Raw genomic sequence first — 11,288 nt, forward strand, 5'->3', positions numbered from 1 at the left:
CCCTCTCTCACTTCTTTGAGGAGGAACCCAAACAATTCTTTCCATCTATTTTTTTTTCTTCTTTCCACCGCTGGTTGGATTGTATGCCTGTTTGTGTTGTTCTTCTCTCCCCTTCTTTTTTTTCTGTTTTTAAGCAGCGGTCCTTTTTTTTTTTTCCTTCTGGTTTCATTGCGCGGGACGCCCAATCGCAGCCGCGCTGTTTGATTGCAACACTCCGTCTCATCGAGTAGTGTTAAGTGAGTGAGAAAGAGAGGAAGAGGCCGCTCACGGGGGTACTTCCGTCATTTTTTTTTTTTGTATTTTCATATTAATATTATTGTTAGCAGTACTTTTAGTTCTAGTTGGTGAGCATCACCGGCAACATCGCGGTGGTACGCCATCATTTATATTTTTACGTCTGCGGAGAAGTGGAGTGGAGTGGCGACAACAAAAGTGAGTCACGAACAAGAAGACAACAACAACAGGAGGAAGAAGAGGAGGTGAATTAGAAGATAGCCCAACTGTGTTATTATTATTATTATTTTTGTGCGTGCGTTGGGGGTTCAGGAGAAAGAAACAGAAAAAGGAACAAAAAAGAGGAAAATAAAATAATAATAATAATAAAAAAAAGAGGGAAATGTTCGCAGTGAACTTGTTGGATGCTTTGGCGGAGGCAGCCGTTCTTCTCATGTTTGATTTGGCTCCAACCTCCACATGCGGCGATGAGGACAGCGATGGCGACTTCGGCAGGGCGCGATTTACAGGGGTGAACAGCTGGAGTTCGTTGGACTCCTGCATCCCGCGAAGTCATATGAATGCAGTGACATCCGTAAACAACAGTACGTTGACCCCACCACAATCCCCGTCAATTGCCAGCGGCAGTTTTGTACAATTGACCACGGAGGAGCTTCAGACGTCGTTATTAGAGTCGCCAATAGGTGGCTTAGATCACCATTGCCGGAGCACGGAGCATGAACGTGGCAGCAGTCTGGCAAGCACGATTTCCGGTTGGACTGTACCTGTACGGTCACTTCGGCCAAATTAAATTTTTTTTTGTGTTGTATGACCTCCTGCGATTCACCGACAGGATGCATATGGGTGTACATGAGACAAAGGCAAGAAAAACAACAAAAAGAGTAGATCTTGAACCCAAAAAAAGAAAAAAAAAAGATTTTATTATTGTTTTTTTTTTTTTTTTACTCTTACCAGTGCGTCATGTCGATCTTGGTGAGCGTACGATGGAATTCAGCAGCAATGAATAGCCCTACTCCGCGGGCAGCCATTATAGAATGGCTCCATCATATACCCTTCCGGCCCGTAAAACTAAGTTGACAAGTACGCATCTGGTTTGAAGCATGAACAGCAGGCACCTAGCCTCCTCTCTAGCAAAGAGCCCTGGAACCTGGCACCACGTTAAGGTGGCCGGCTGCGCCAGGGAGTTTATTATTTTCGTAGTTACTATTATTATTTGATACAGTGCGCTTTTATAGGTATGTATATGTAGCGAAACAAGGACGGTGGAAATGGAATGACTCTGCTTTTTTTTTTTTCAAAAGTTGTTCTTTTTTTTTTTGACGTGGAGTTCCCGTATGGATCGAATTTTTCTCCTGCTTGTGTGTGTGTGGCTGCGCTACTGGCCTTGTGTCGTCTTCTTTTTTTTTTTTTGCTTGCGAGACGGAGTAATGCCTCAAATATTTTGTTTTCTTCCTTCTCTCTGCATTTCTGTTTGTGTGTGGTTGAGTGCCTGTTGGAGTGTTGAGGTTGAATATCGTCTGTCGGGGAGACCGACGGGGGGAGGGAATCGATTCCCTGAAACTTTATTTTCATTCGGAACGGCACATGATGCCCACTCACCGAGTCGTGGCTTTCGGGCCCCTGAAATTGTCGTGCGACGTGTGGGGCTGAACCGTCGGCAGGGCGGAGCTCTTGACAGCCCGGGCGGCAAACTTCAACGGCCGCATGCGGCACCCCCGGATTTACGCCGGGAAGGCGGTTGAGAGACGGACTCCTTTTGGCTGCGCAGGCTTTCGTGCCTCTCGTCATTCTTCTTGGGAGAAAATCGGCTGCTCTGCGGGCACTCGGGACACCGCACTGTTCGTGCCCTGCTGGATTGCGTCCTCTCATTTCTTTTTACGGTTGCCGTCTGGCGGCACGAGAGTGGCTGGGACGATGTGCCCGGAGATGTGAGGAATGGGCGTTGGCGCGGGGATGAGTGGTGTCGATGCGCGTTAACGAAGTGAGCTCAGCACCGACTGTGAACGTTGCTTTGGTTTGGCTTCGTGTTCTACTTTTGCTTTTTTGCATGCATGGCCTTTAAAGCCCGTCCGTTTTTTCCTTGGAATTTTTATTCTTTGTTTTCCAGTTTGTTTGTACACTTTTTTGCCGGTAGTTGGAGGACTTTAGGCGGGGTATAAGGACGCGGAGCAGAGACAAACGCGGGGGAAAAATGGAACCCCGAGCCGAGGAAAAAGAAGAGTGTTCGCCGGTCTTACATGAGAAGGAAAGAGGCGTGGGGCAATCAGGTCGAATAGGGGAAGTGGGGCGTGAAGAGGCGGGGTCTGCAGCCGTCGTTGACTCGCCGCGGCAGGGGATGTCCTCGCGTGAGCTTGGCTGTTCTTTGCCGGCGGCCCACGGTGCATCCCGTCGCAGTTCGAGGAGCATGTTTGAGCAGGTAAAGACGGTCAGACAAGAGTTGCAAGAAAAGGTGTCGAGGCTTCTCGGGAGGAACGGAACTGTGGTGAGGGAGTCGCAGCATTCTCCCGGAATGTACACCGTGCGTCAGTTTCAAAACAACTTGGCGTGGGCCATTGTCTCGAAAGACACGGTTCGATTTGATGAACTTCTAAATAAATATTTAGATTGCTGCAATGAGGGCAAAATTGTGGGCATTGCTGGTAGAACGTCACCGCGTGAGAAGCATGAAAACACTGCGGCGGACGCCGCCATTAGCGTTTCTGTTGGGAATGAGCGTTCTCTTGTGGATCGTGTTTTCCACCATGAAACGGGCTACACAATGACGCATCTCGCGGTGGTGTCAGGGATAGAGAGTTTGCTGCGTAGTTGCCTGGCGTTTGGCAGCGCGGTCCACAGATACGAGGACCTCAATGGGGACACTGCCCTTACCTTGGCATTGTGGTTGCAGCCGGAAATGGCATTTGCGATGCTTGACCTGGGAAAGGATGTGGACATCACACGCATCGGCGCGAGAGGACGTAATCTTTTGCACAGTGCTGTTACTCTCCGCCAAGAAACGCCTCCATGGGAGTCTCGTTTGGAGTTTATTCAAAGAATTGTGGAGCAGGATAATTCATTGGCGTCGCAGAAGGACTTTTTTGGCTTCACGCCGGCAGAGTGGGCCCTTGAAAACGCCGCATATTTTTCATCCAAGAAGGAATTTATGCAAATTGTTGAGTTTCTTAGGGGAGTGGATGCAGCGTATAGGGAGTCGATGAAGCGAGTATCCGACGCCCAAACGACGAGTGGAGACGTTGAGTTGGAAAGGATTTCGTCACGGGGAAAGGAATCCGACCAATCACGCACTGTACACCGCGAGACACTTTTCTTGGATCGTATGCGATTCATCTTCGAGGGTCCGCTGACGCGTCTTCTTTCAATAGCTTTTCTCTTGTTATTGCATATCTTTCTCTACGCCGTTGACGTGGCGGATCGTGGACCGGGTGCACAATACCGTGACGCGCGATGGGACTTTTGGTTTACGGCCTTCAACAACATTGCCTCCTGCTGGAATGGTTCCGCCTTTTTTATGGGAATGACACACGCCGGCTGCGTCTTTGGATGTGCTCTCCTGGGCGCCTGCGTGTACCTCTTAGTATTTCACGTGCTGTTTGGTAGAATTATCATGCGCTTGCCGATTTGTGGGGCACAGTCTCCTGCAGAATGGCGGTTGATAATAAAATCATTTGGAGATTATTATTTTTCAAGTGATGTGGGTCGACAACGTGGATTTTGCTTTGCCATGGCTATTGGTGGTGTCCTCGGCATATACGGTGGAGCCAAGTTATACAATGCACTCTTGTATCGTTTTTGGCCGGGGCAAGTGTCATGGGCACTCATCCGCCCGATTATCTCCGGAGTTGACACGGTAACGGCGCTCCGTTGTTTTTGGGTGACGTCTCTCTTCATTGATTGGTACATATTTATGTTTGTCTTTGATATCATGTATCAGCAAGGTTCACTCAACATTTATTTGCCTCATCACACCTTCGGTGGTTTTGCAGCGTCGATCAACGGGACATGCTTCTGGAAGAGGAAGAAGCAGCTTGGGGAGAATAGCATTCTCGCTCTTCGTATGGGGATTTACTGGACCCTTCTTATCTTTGGATGGACTGTGATTGCTGCTGTCTTTCTCACTTTGGAGTTCCTTTGCGGTCCTGCCAAGGTGCTGTTTGCGAATCCACTTATCCCGGTGACTTCTCTCGAAATCCCAGTGGGGGTTGGTTGCCTTTGTATACTCTTGGAGTTTATTATTGTGGCACAGGAGTGGACGTGGCCGACATTTCAAGGGCATCCGCACTTGTTTTTTCCTGGAATGGTCGTTGCCACCCATCACGTCTTTTTTCTCTTCCTGGTCCTCATTTTTCAGTGTAGCCTCGACATCCGCATTGTTTTGGCGCACATTCTACTACTAAAAGATCGGGAGGGTGGATTGTCACCAAAGGGTGCCGTGCGCCTTTGCATTGCCCTCATTCCTGCCATGCTTGGCGTAATATTGCTGTTACTTGTCATTGTTCGATCTTCCCTCTGGTGGGAAATGTGTGGCGCAGTTGGAGATGCCATTGGGCTCTACTCGGAGCACATGTATCTTCGGCCATGCCCACCGCCTTCTGAGGAGGTGCAGAGGTTAGCGGAGCGTGAGAATGAGAAGTTTGTTCGTTTGCACTCCCGCTCGTTGTATTGCAAGGCGGAGCAGGAAAATATGAAGGAGAAACTCCGTGTTCGCAAGGCCATTAAGCGTGTTGGGCGGCAGATACACGCAGGGGCAAAAGAGCGGGACGGATTGTTGCGGCGAGAGAAACGGCATGGCGATAGGAATACCACAGCAGCGGCGGCGTGGAATAACCCCTCGTCGGATGACTGCTTTATTTCTCTGAGCTAGTGCATCATCGTTTTTTTTTTTTTACTTTTTGTTTGGTTTGTGTTGTTTCTTTTATTTCCATTGTGCAGGGGTGTATGCGAATAATGAGGGAGGGTTTGTGTGTGTGTGGGAGTGCGGGGCACATTTTTTTTTTTTCTCTTTTTTTTTTTTTGTTATTTTTATTGGCGTTTGCCAGCGGATTGGGAAGTGACACTATCCGGGCCAGAGGATGTCCCAGACGAATACCCATGCATGCCAGCTCAACCCCCACGCACGGGTTTGGACTCCCAAAACTCATGATGCACTCGCCGCGTTTTCCAATGAAGACGCCGCCGCCCTTCCGTCGGCTCCGGAGGCGATGTGCCACCTGGGGCGCATTGGCGCCGCAAATGAGGGGAGACCAATGGCTGACGATCCCCTTTTCGCCGCCGCAGCTGCATTGGGGGATTTTTCCCATTTTTGCATGCAATATTCCTTGATGATGGCGAGGCAAAGTTACCGCAACTTCTGTTGCCATTGGCAGATGCAAAATTACGGTCAGTGCGTGGCAGACTACGAGGATGACGGAGATTACATGTCCCCACCGACTGTAGCAGCGTTTTGTGACGCGCCCCTTTCAAGAGGACTCCCTACGGATACCCATACAAACTCAGAAGTTGCGATTGATAATTTACAGAACAACCCCTGCATTGAAGCTGCGTTAGTACAGAAAACAAAGAATCATCACTTTTCATTTTCTCCCTTTCTTCCTTTTTCTCATCCTCCTCATTTTTTTGACTCTTTTTTGGCCCCAAATATGGGGGAGATTGACACGATGAATTCTTGGCAACGCGGCACGTCGCCGTCTTGTTATTCTTCCTGCTTGTTATGTGGGAAAGATGACCACTATTACTCGGCCTGCCAACTATTTGATGGCAAGACCGTATGCTTCATCGATAACTCAGATTTTGCCGTTTATGCCATGCGACACGATCATTGGATTGAGAGTGCCACAATAAGTGATGTCTATTTATTTGTTCGCTTGGCAGTTGGAATTTTTCCGCATCATGCACTTTTGCATGTGGGTTCCAAAGAAATAATTCTTGAGGATTATCCTCTGGAAACACTTTGTTGTGATTTGCGGATTTTTCCAGGGGTTGTCGTGAGCGTGTCTGTGCGCCAACCTCCTTTCGAGACAAACGTGGCGCCGTTGCGGTTTCACAATACACGAATTGCGGCCAAGAGGGAACGTGGACAACCGGAAAATACCTGTGACGTGGAAGAAACAGTGGGTGATGCGGCGTTAGATGCCTCCACAATTGCAAGGACATCAGAGCTTTCTGTCTCACTCCCTTTGTTCGAGCCTCAAGCAGATGTCGGGGACCATGCGGTGGCAGAATCCATAACTGGAACTTCAACAGATTTCATTGAAGGCGAGAACACTTCCTTGAGCAAGGGAGGTGATACCGCCGTGTCTTTCCCAAAGGAGCCGCGTCATGATGGCAATGATTTGGGCAACCCGCGTACTCCTATGGCGAAACAGGAAGGTTCAACGGTGGTATCCACAGTTTCAGTGACTTCTGTCGCTAAATCTTCTTCTTGTTGCTTCTCGACGAGTGATGCTTTTGAAACCTCTGGGAGTCATCTCAATTGTGTGGACATTGTACGCAAAGATAACCGTTGCAATGAGCAACCATTGGCTGCCACTTCTGCAGAGGTGACGAGAATGAAACAGTCTTCTGACGCAACGGCAACTCATGCAACAATTCCCACCTCTCCGGGCAAACTGGCACCCATGGATGAGGTCATTGACGATGAGGAGTTGCGTCTCCGACGCACCGTACACGTAAGGTTTATACCTGTACAGATGCCATTTGCGGAAATACGAATGCTTCTTTGGTCATGCGGCGAGGTGCATAAGGTGCGGCTGGTGAAGCCCAGCGAGACAACAAGCCCGAGACGAATGTTTTACGTATGCTTTGTCGAATATGCGACAGATGAAGGCGCAGAAAGGATGAAGAAATTGCAGGGACATCGTTTGGGAGAATTTTTTCGTTTGGCCGTGGAGGGCAGTCGACATACAATTCACGGAGGCTATTTCACAGATTTCGAGGCGCACACGGGCAGACCGTGTACATTTGGCCTGAGAGAAGCCGAGAGACGTGCAGTGGAGAGGCGTTATTTTGGGGTTTGTGACGGTGGTTCTGATGCTGCGTGTAAAGGCGGCGGTGGGCCGAAGAGCGGTGCCCCAAAGAGTACTTGTTGGCGGAGAGGAAAAGAACGGGGTGCCAAGGCGTGCCTGGACGCTCCTGTCGCCCTCACTACTATGAACACTGCTGAAACCCAAGAAACCGGCAGCGACAAGGGCGAAGGCAAGGCGAAACGTGAAAAGTGCGTCGGTGAAACTGGGCCATATTCTCTTCGAATTGTTTCTGCATGTGAACTTGTGGGACGGTTGCGACGAGGTGGACGTCGACGTCGGGACGCCGTCGCTGGGGTCGGTGGTGGGGCGGCAGCAGTACCGGCAGCGCTTTCAGATGTTTTGGGTCGTGGTGTGGACATGAGTGATGAAAAATTTCTACAGGATTGTTTGCATGATTTTGCCTCTCGTTATCTGCAGCAGTTGACGCCACGAAGCGTTTTTGAATTTCTCGTCTTGTTAGAAGGATGCAAGTACTGTTCTGCGACTCCCACATTCTTCCTGCTCCTCGCGAGATATGAGGTGGCATTGCTCCTGCACTACGCTCCTTTTCGTACTCTGGAAGGCGTCGCAGTGACCGCCGCGCGGGCGATTCATTGGGGAAACGATTTCACGCAGGTACTGAAGGATGGTACCAAGAATGGCGCACGTATTGCCCCCATTTGGCACTCTTTGTTTACATCCATACCCCCGGCTCGACAACCATTTCGAGTGCCACGTTACGATGATCAAAAGGGCAACGAATTGCCGGGAAGCAGAGGAGAATTGCGGCTTTACCCGTGCTGTGGTAAAGTGCTGCGTTTTGTGGAGCTCTTACTTCATATTTCTCTTTTGCTTGACGATTTTCAGTCCAACACTCCCCAGAGAAACGGAGGGGTAGAGACGGACCCGGCTGTTTTGCTGGCTGCGCCTTCAGCAAAATGGAACGACGTGACTCATGTTGCTCAGAAGATGTTGTCATGCGCCCGTTGCCTGTTGACACAGTTACTGGCTGAGATTGTCAGTGAAGGGGATGATTTGTCTTCTGAATTACCCGTTTGGCGCAGCAAAGTGTCACAGATCTTGAAGTTGCTGCCGCCGGAGAGTGGATTGAGCACCGGCTCTCTCGTGAGCGCGTTTCTGCCAGGAAGGAAGCAGATTGCAGTGGCCGTGCTGGCATCAGAGAAGGAGTTGTTTAATTTTTAAATTTAAGTTTTTACTTATCAACGTTTGTTTTCCTTTTTCATTTTTCCTTTTCTTTTCGTTTTTTTTTTTTTTTACTTTTCGGTAAAAAAAAAATATATATATTTTCCCCTTTTGACTTGTTCATTTGGACAAGGCAATCGTGTGTTTCTTTCTTAAAAACTTCCCCCCCCCCCCCCGCGTGGTGTGGGCAGAGCATCGGACGCGGAGTGCGCAGCTGAGGAACAGAACAGAAAAAGGGTATGAAGGACGCATGTTTTTTTCGTGTTCCTTCTTTCTCCCCTTCTCCGTTGGCTGTGCGTTTGTGTGTTTGGGGTTCCATACGTGGATTTCCCTGTCTGTGTCCGTATCTGTGCTTTCGAAACACTTTTTTTTCCTTTTTTTTTTTGCGCCTTCTCACTTTTTGAACAGATTTTATTATTATTATTTTTGTTTGGGAGCATGTGGGGGGAACTTCGCTCACGAGATGTTGTAACCAAAATATCTTTTTGCGGTTCGACGTGGGGGCCCGCGGAGGGTGTGTGCGACCGGAATGTGTGTGGGGTGGGGAAGGAGGAAAAAGAGGCAGGTGGAAGGTGAGGATGAAATGAAGGGTGTTGTGGGCGCGATGTCTTCTGTCCCGCTCCTTTTACTTGAGGCTTTTTTTTCCTGCCGTCCCATCCACAACCACCACCTTCTCTGTTGCCCTCCACGCTGAGGGAGGGAGTGCAACGGCTGCGGGCCCTTAAAAAAAAAGACTCCACCTTGTGAGTTTATAAGGAGCCCGGCTGCCATAACTTTTATGCATTCATTTGTTCACGGGTGTGTGAGTGTTGGATGAATTTACTTCTTAGTGTGTGGGGTGTTGGGTCAAACTGCCACTCCCCGTTGTGTCACACACACACAACCTCTCTCCCTTTCTCCGTGTGTCTTTTTTCTTTTTGTAGGAATAGGGGACAGGGTCTTGGACAGGAGCGTATACTTATATCGCCTGTAAAATCGTTTCTTTCCGGTTGCTGTACAGAAAGGAATTGAGGAGTAACCGCGTGGGTTTGTTTCTCACGCAGAAGCACTCGAGGAATTCACTACCCTGTCGTCTCCAAGGGGGAAGGGCACACCACGGACATTGCGCGCCGCATATATACGTATCAGCTTTGTTCCTGTCGCTCGTTTTTTTTTTTTTACGTTAATTTGAGTCTTTTTGGCGTTTTTTGCCGGTATTGATGAAGCGCAGCGATCGTAGTGCATCCCCGTCCGTTTTGTTGTACGAGGGCGATGGTAGCATGGCAACTCACGTCGACTCACGGATTGGGATGAACCATTTCTCCCCTTGCCGCTGGGACACAAACGACGCGGAAATTGGAGCGCAAACGCCATATTCTGAGGGGTGGAGGGGGATTAGAAATATGAATTCCGGCGCGACTGCGGTACATGCGGCGTCGAGGTTCGGTGGCCCGTACCGCTCCCTGTCACCCCAATCCCTCCCTGCTCGCAGTGGCAGCTGGCTGCCCAAGGGAGCTACCAAAACCTACGATCCGCTGAGTAGCAGAAGGGGCGGACGTGTGGTGCATAATGCAGAACTTGGCCAAGCAGTGGTGAATACTGCACATCGGTTGGAGGAAGCAGATAGAATGCGTCGGCGTCCGTTGTCCTTTGTCGTCAGGGGCGCGGAGCCCTGCGATGAGCAGCCCTATCCGTACAGCAATAGCCGTAGTGCTTCGCAGCGTTTGTGGGGCGCATCAACTTCTAGCTGCGCCGAAGCCTTTCTGGCGAATCAAGCAATTAGGCCACGAAAGATACTCTCCGCACGAGATGAACTGGGGTTGGTACTGCTTGAAGATGACGTGCCGCTGCCATTGTCGCCCGGGAGGCCTCACGGTAGTAGTGGCGGTGCTGGTGGTGGCAGCAGCAGCAGCACCGGCAGCATCCCTTTTGCACTTGTCACGATACATCCACCTGAGGGTCCGCAGAAGAGAGGATTGACGTTCAGAGAAAGTCAATTTGCTCGACAGAGTGAGGAGCCCGTTGCATGGCGACCAGAACGCACTGCGTCGAATGTCCACCGTGATTGCGCTGAGGCACGTGGGTCAGCCAGTAGTAGAGCCTTTTTCCCGAGATTGGGATGGCGGGATGTCGATGAACTGCCCGTTCCACCTGGCCCAACACTGCACTACAAGCAGCTGACCGAGGCCTTTTACGGGAACTACTCGGGCGGAATGCTTGCTCAAGAGGCCTACCTGTACTTTGTGTCCGATATAAACCGTCGGCAGTTAGTTGGTGGAAAGGGTGCCGCTCGTCGGCCGCAACAAACTCGAAAGTTGATGGGGAACAGGCGACAAAAGCCCGATGTTGCCTGTGCTTCACACGGGAGGGGTGCGGGTTATACTTTGTCAACCGACGCCGCTTCACAGGCGAAGTGGGTATAAACGCCGTCAAGAAATGCATACAGAGAAATGTTTCTGCATGGGTTTTTTTTGCTCACTGTCTTCAAAAAAAAGACTATATATATATATAAGGGGGGGGGGGGGGGGGGGAAGAATAGGGGCAGAAGAAATGAGGAAGAAAAACAGAGTGGGAATGAAAGAGGCAGGTTGTATCTTTCTAAATTGTCATAGTTTTTTCTGCTGCAGTTCCAATGGATGTTCGTCCCTTTTCTATTTTTGGTTGTGTGATGCGACGAGGGGTTCACAAGGAAGTGGTTGGTTGCGATTTGTTTTTTGGCGATGTATGTATTTGTTTGCGTGTGTGTGGATGGAGGATTGGCATGGTTTTGTACCTTTAGTATTGCAGTACTTTCTTACCAATTTTGTCCGTGCTGCCTTTTATTTACGTTTCTTTTTGTTTGATTTTTTTACTTGTTTTTATAATGTTTTG

The 11,288-nt window shown here is 49.6% G+C and overlaps 4 protein-coding genes across 4 annotated transcripts, besides 8 other annotated features; all 4 read left to right on the forward strand.

The window, feature by feature from the left end:
• Positions 1-11,288: part of a sequence feature (heterozygous, non-Esmeraldo-like haplotype) that runs on past both edges of the window.
• Positions 284-318: a sequence feature (AT_rich).
• Positions 548-617: a sequence feature (A-rich).
• On the forward strand, positions 617-1,024 carry Tc00.1047053510155.94 (hypothetical protein, conserved; the record flags this gene model as incomplete). Its single annotated transcript, XM_815034.1, has 1 exon — positions 617-1,024. The coding sequence occupies one exon, from the start codon at positions 617-619 to the stop codon at positions 1,022-1,024; it is 408 nt and encodes a 135-aa protein (XP_820127.1).
• Positions 1,131-1,178: a sequence feature (AT_rich).
• Positions 1,163-1,416: a mobile genetic element.
• On the forward strand, positions 2,426-5,095 carry Tc00.1047053510155.100 (uncharacterized protein; the record flags this gene model as incomplete). Its single annotated transcript, XM_815022.1, has 1 exon — positions 2,426-5,095. One exon carries the CDS (start codon positions 2,426-2,428, stop codon positions 5,093-5,095), a length of 2,670 nt encoding a protein of 889 aa, XP_820115.1.
• Positions 5,219-5,255: a microsatellite.
• Positions 5,304-8,438, forward strand: Tc00.1047053510155.110 (hypothetical protein, conserved; the record flags this gene model as incomplete). The annotated part of the gene is made up of 1 exon (XM_815023.1): positions 5,304-8,438. One exon carries the CDS (start codon positions 5,304-5,306, stop codon positions 8,436-8,438), a length of 3,135 nt encoding a protein of 1,044 aa, XP_820116.1.
• Positions 8,462-8,511: a sequence feature (T-rich).
• Positions 8,521-8,543: a sequence feature (AT_rich).
• Positions 9,638-10,840, forward strand: Tc00.1047053510155.115 (hypothetical protein, conserved; the record flags this gene model as incomplete). The annotated part of the gene is made up of 1 exon (XM_815035.1): positions 9,638-10,840. The coding sequence occupies one exon, from the start codon at positions 9,638-9,640 to the stop codon at positions 10,838-10,840; it is 1,203 nt and encodes a 400-aa protein (XP_820128.1).

This window comes from Trypanosoma cruzi, genomic scaffold (assembly GCF_000209065.1).
Source record: "Trypanosoma cruzi strain CL Brener 1047053516651 genomic scaffold, whole genome shotgun sequence".
NCBI classification, from domain to species: domain Eukaryota; phylum Euglenozoa; class Kinetoplastea; order Trypanosomatida; family Trypanosomatidae; genus Trypanosoma; species Trypanosoma cruzi.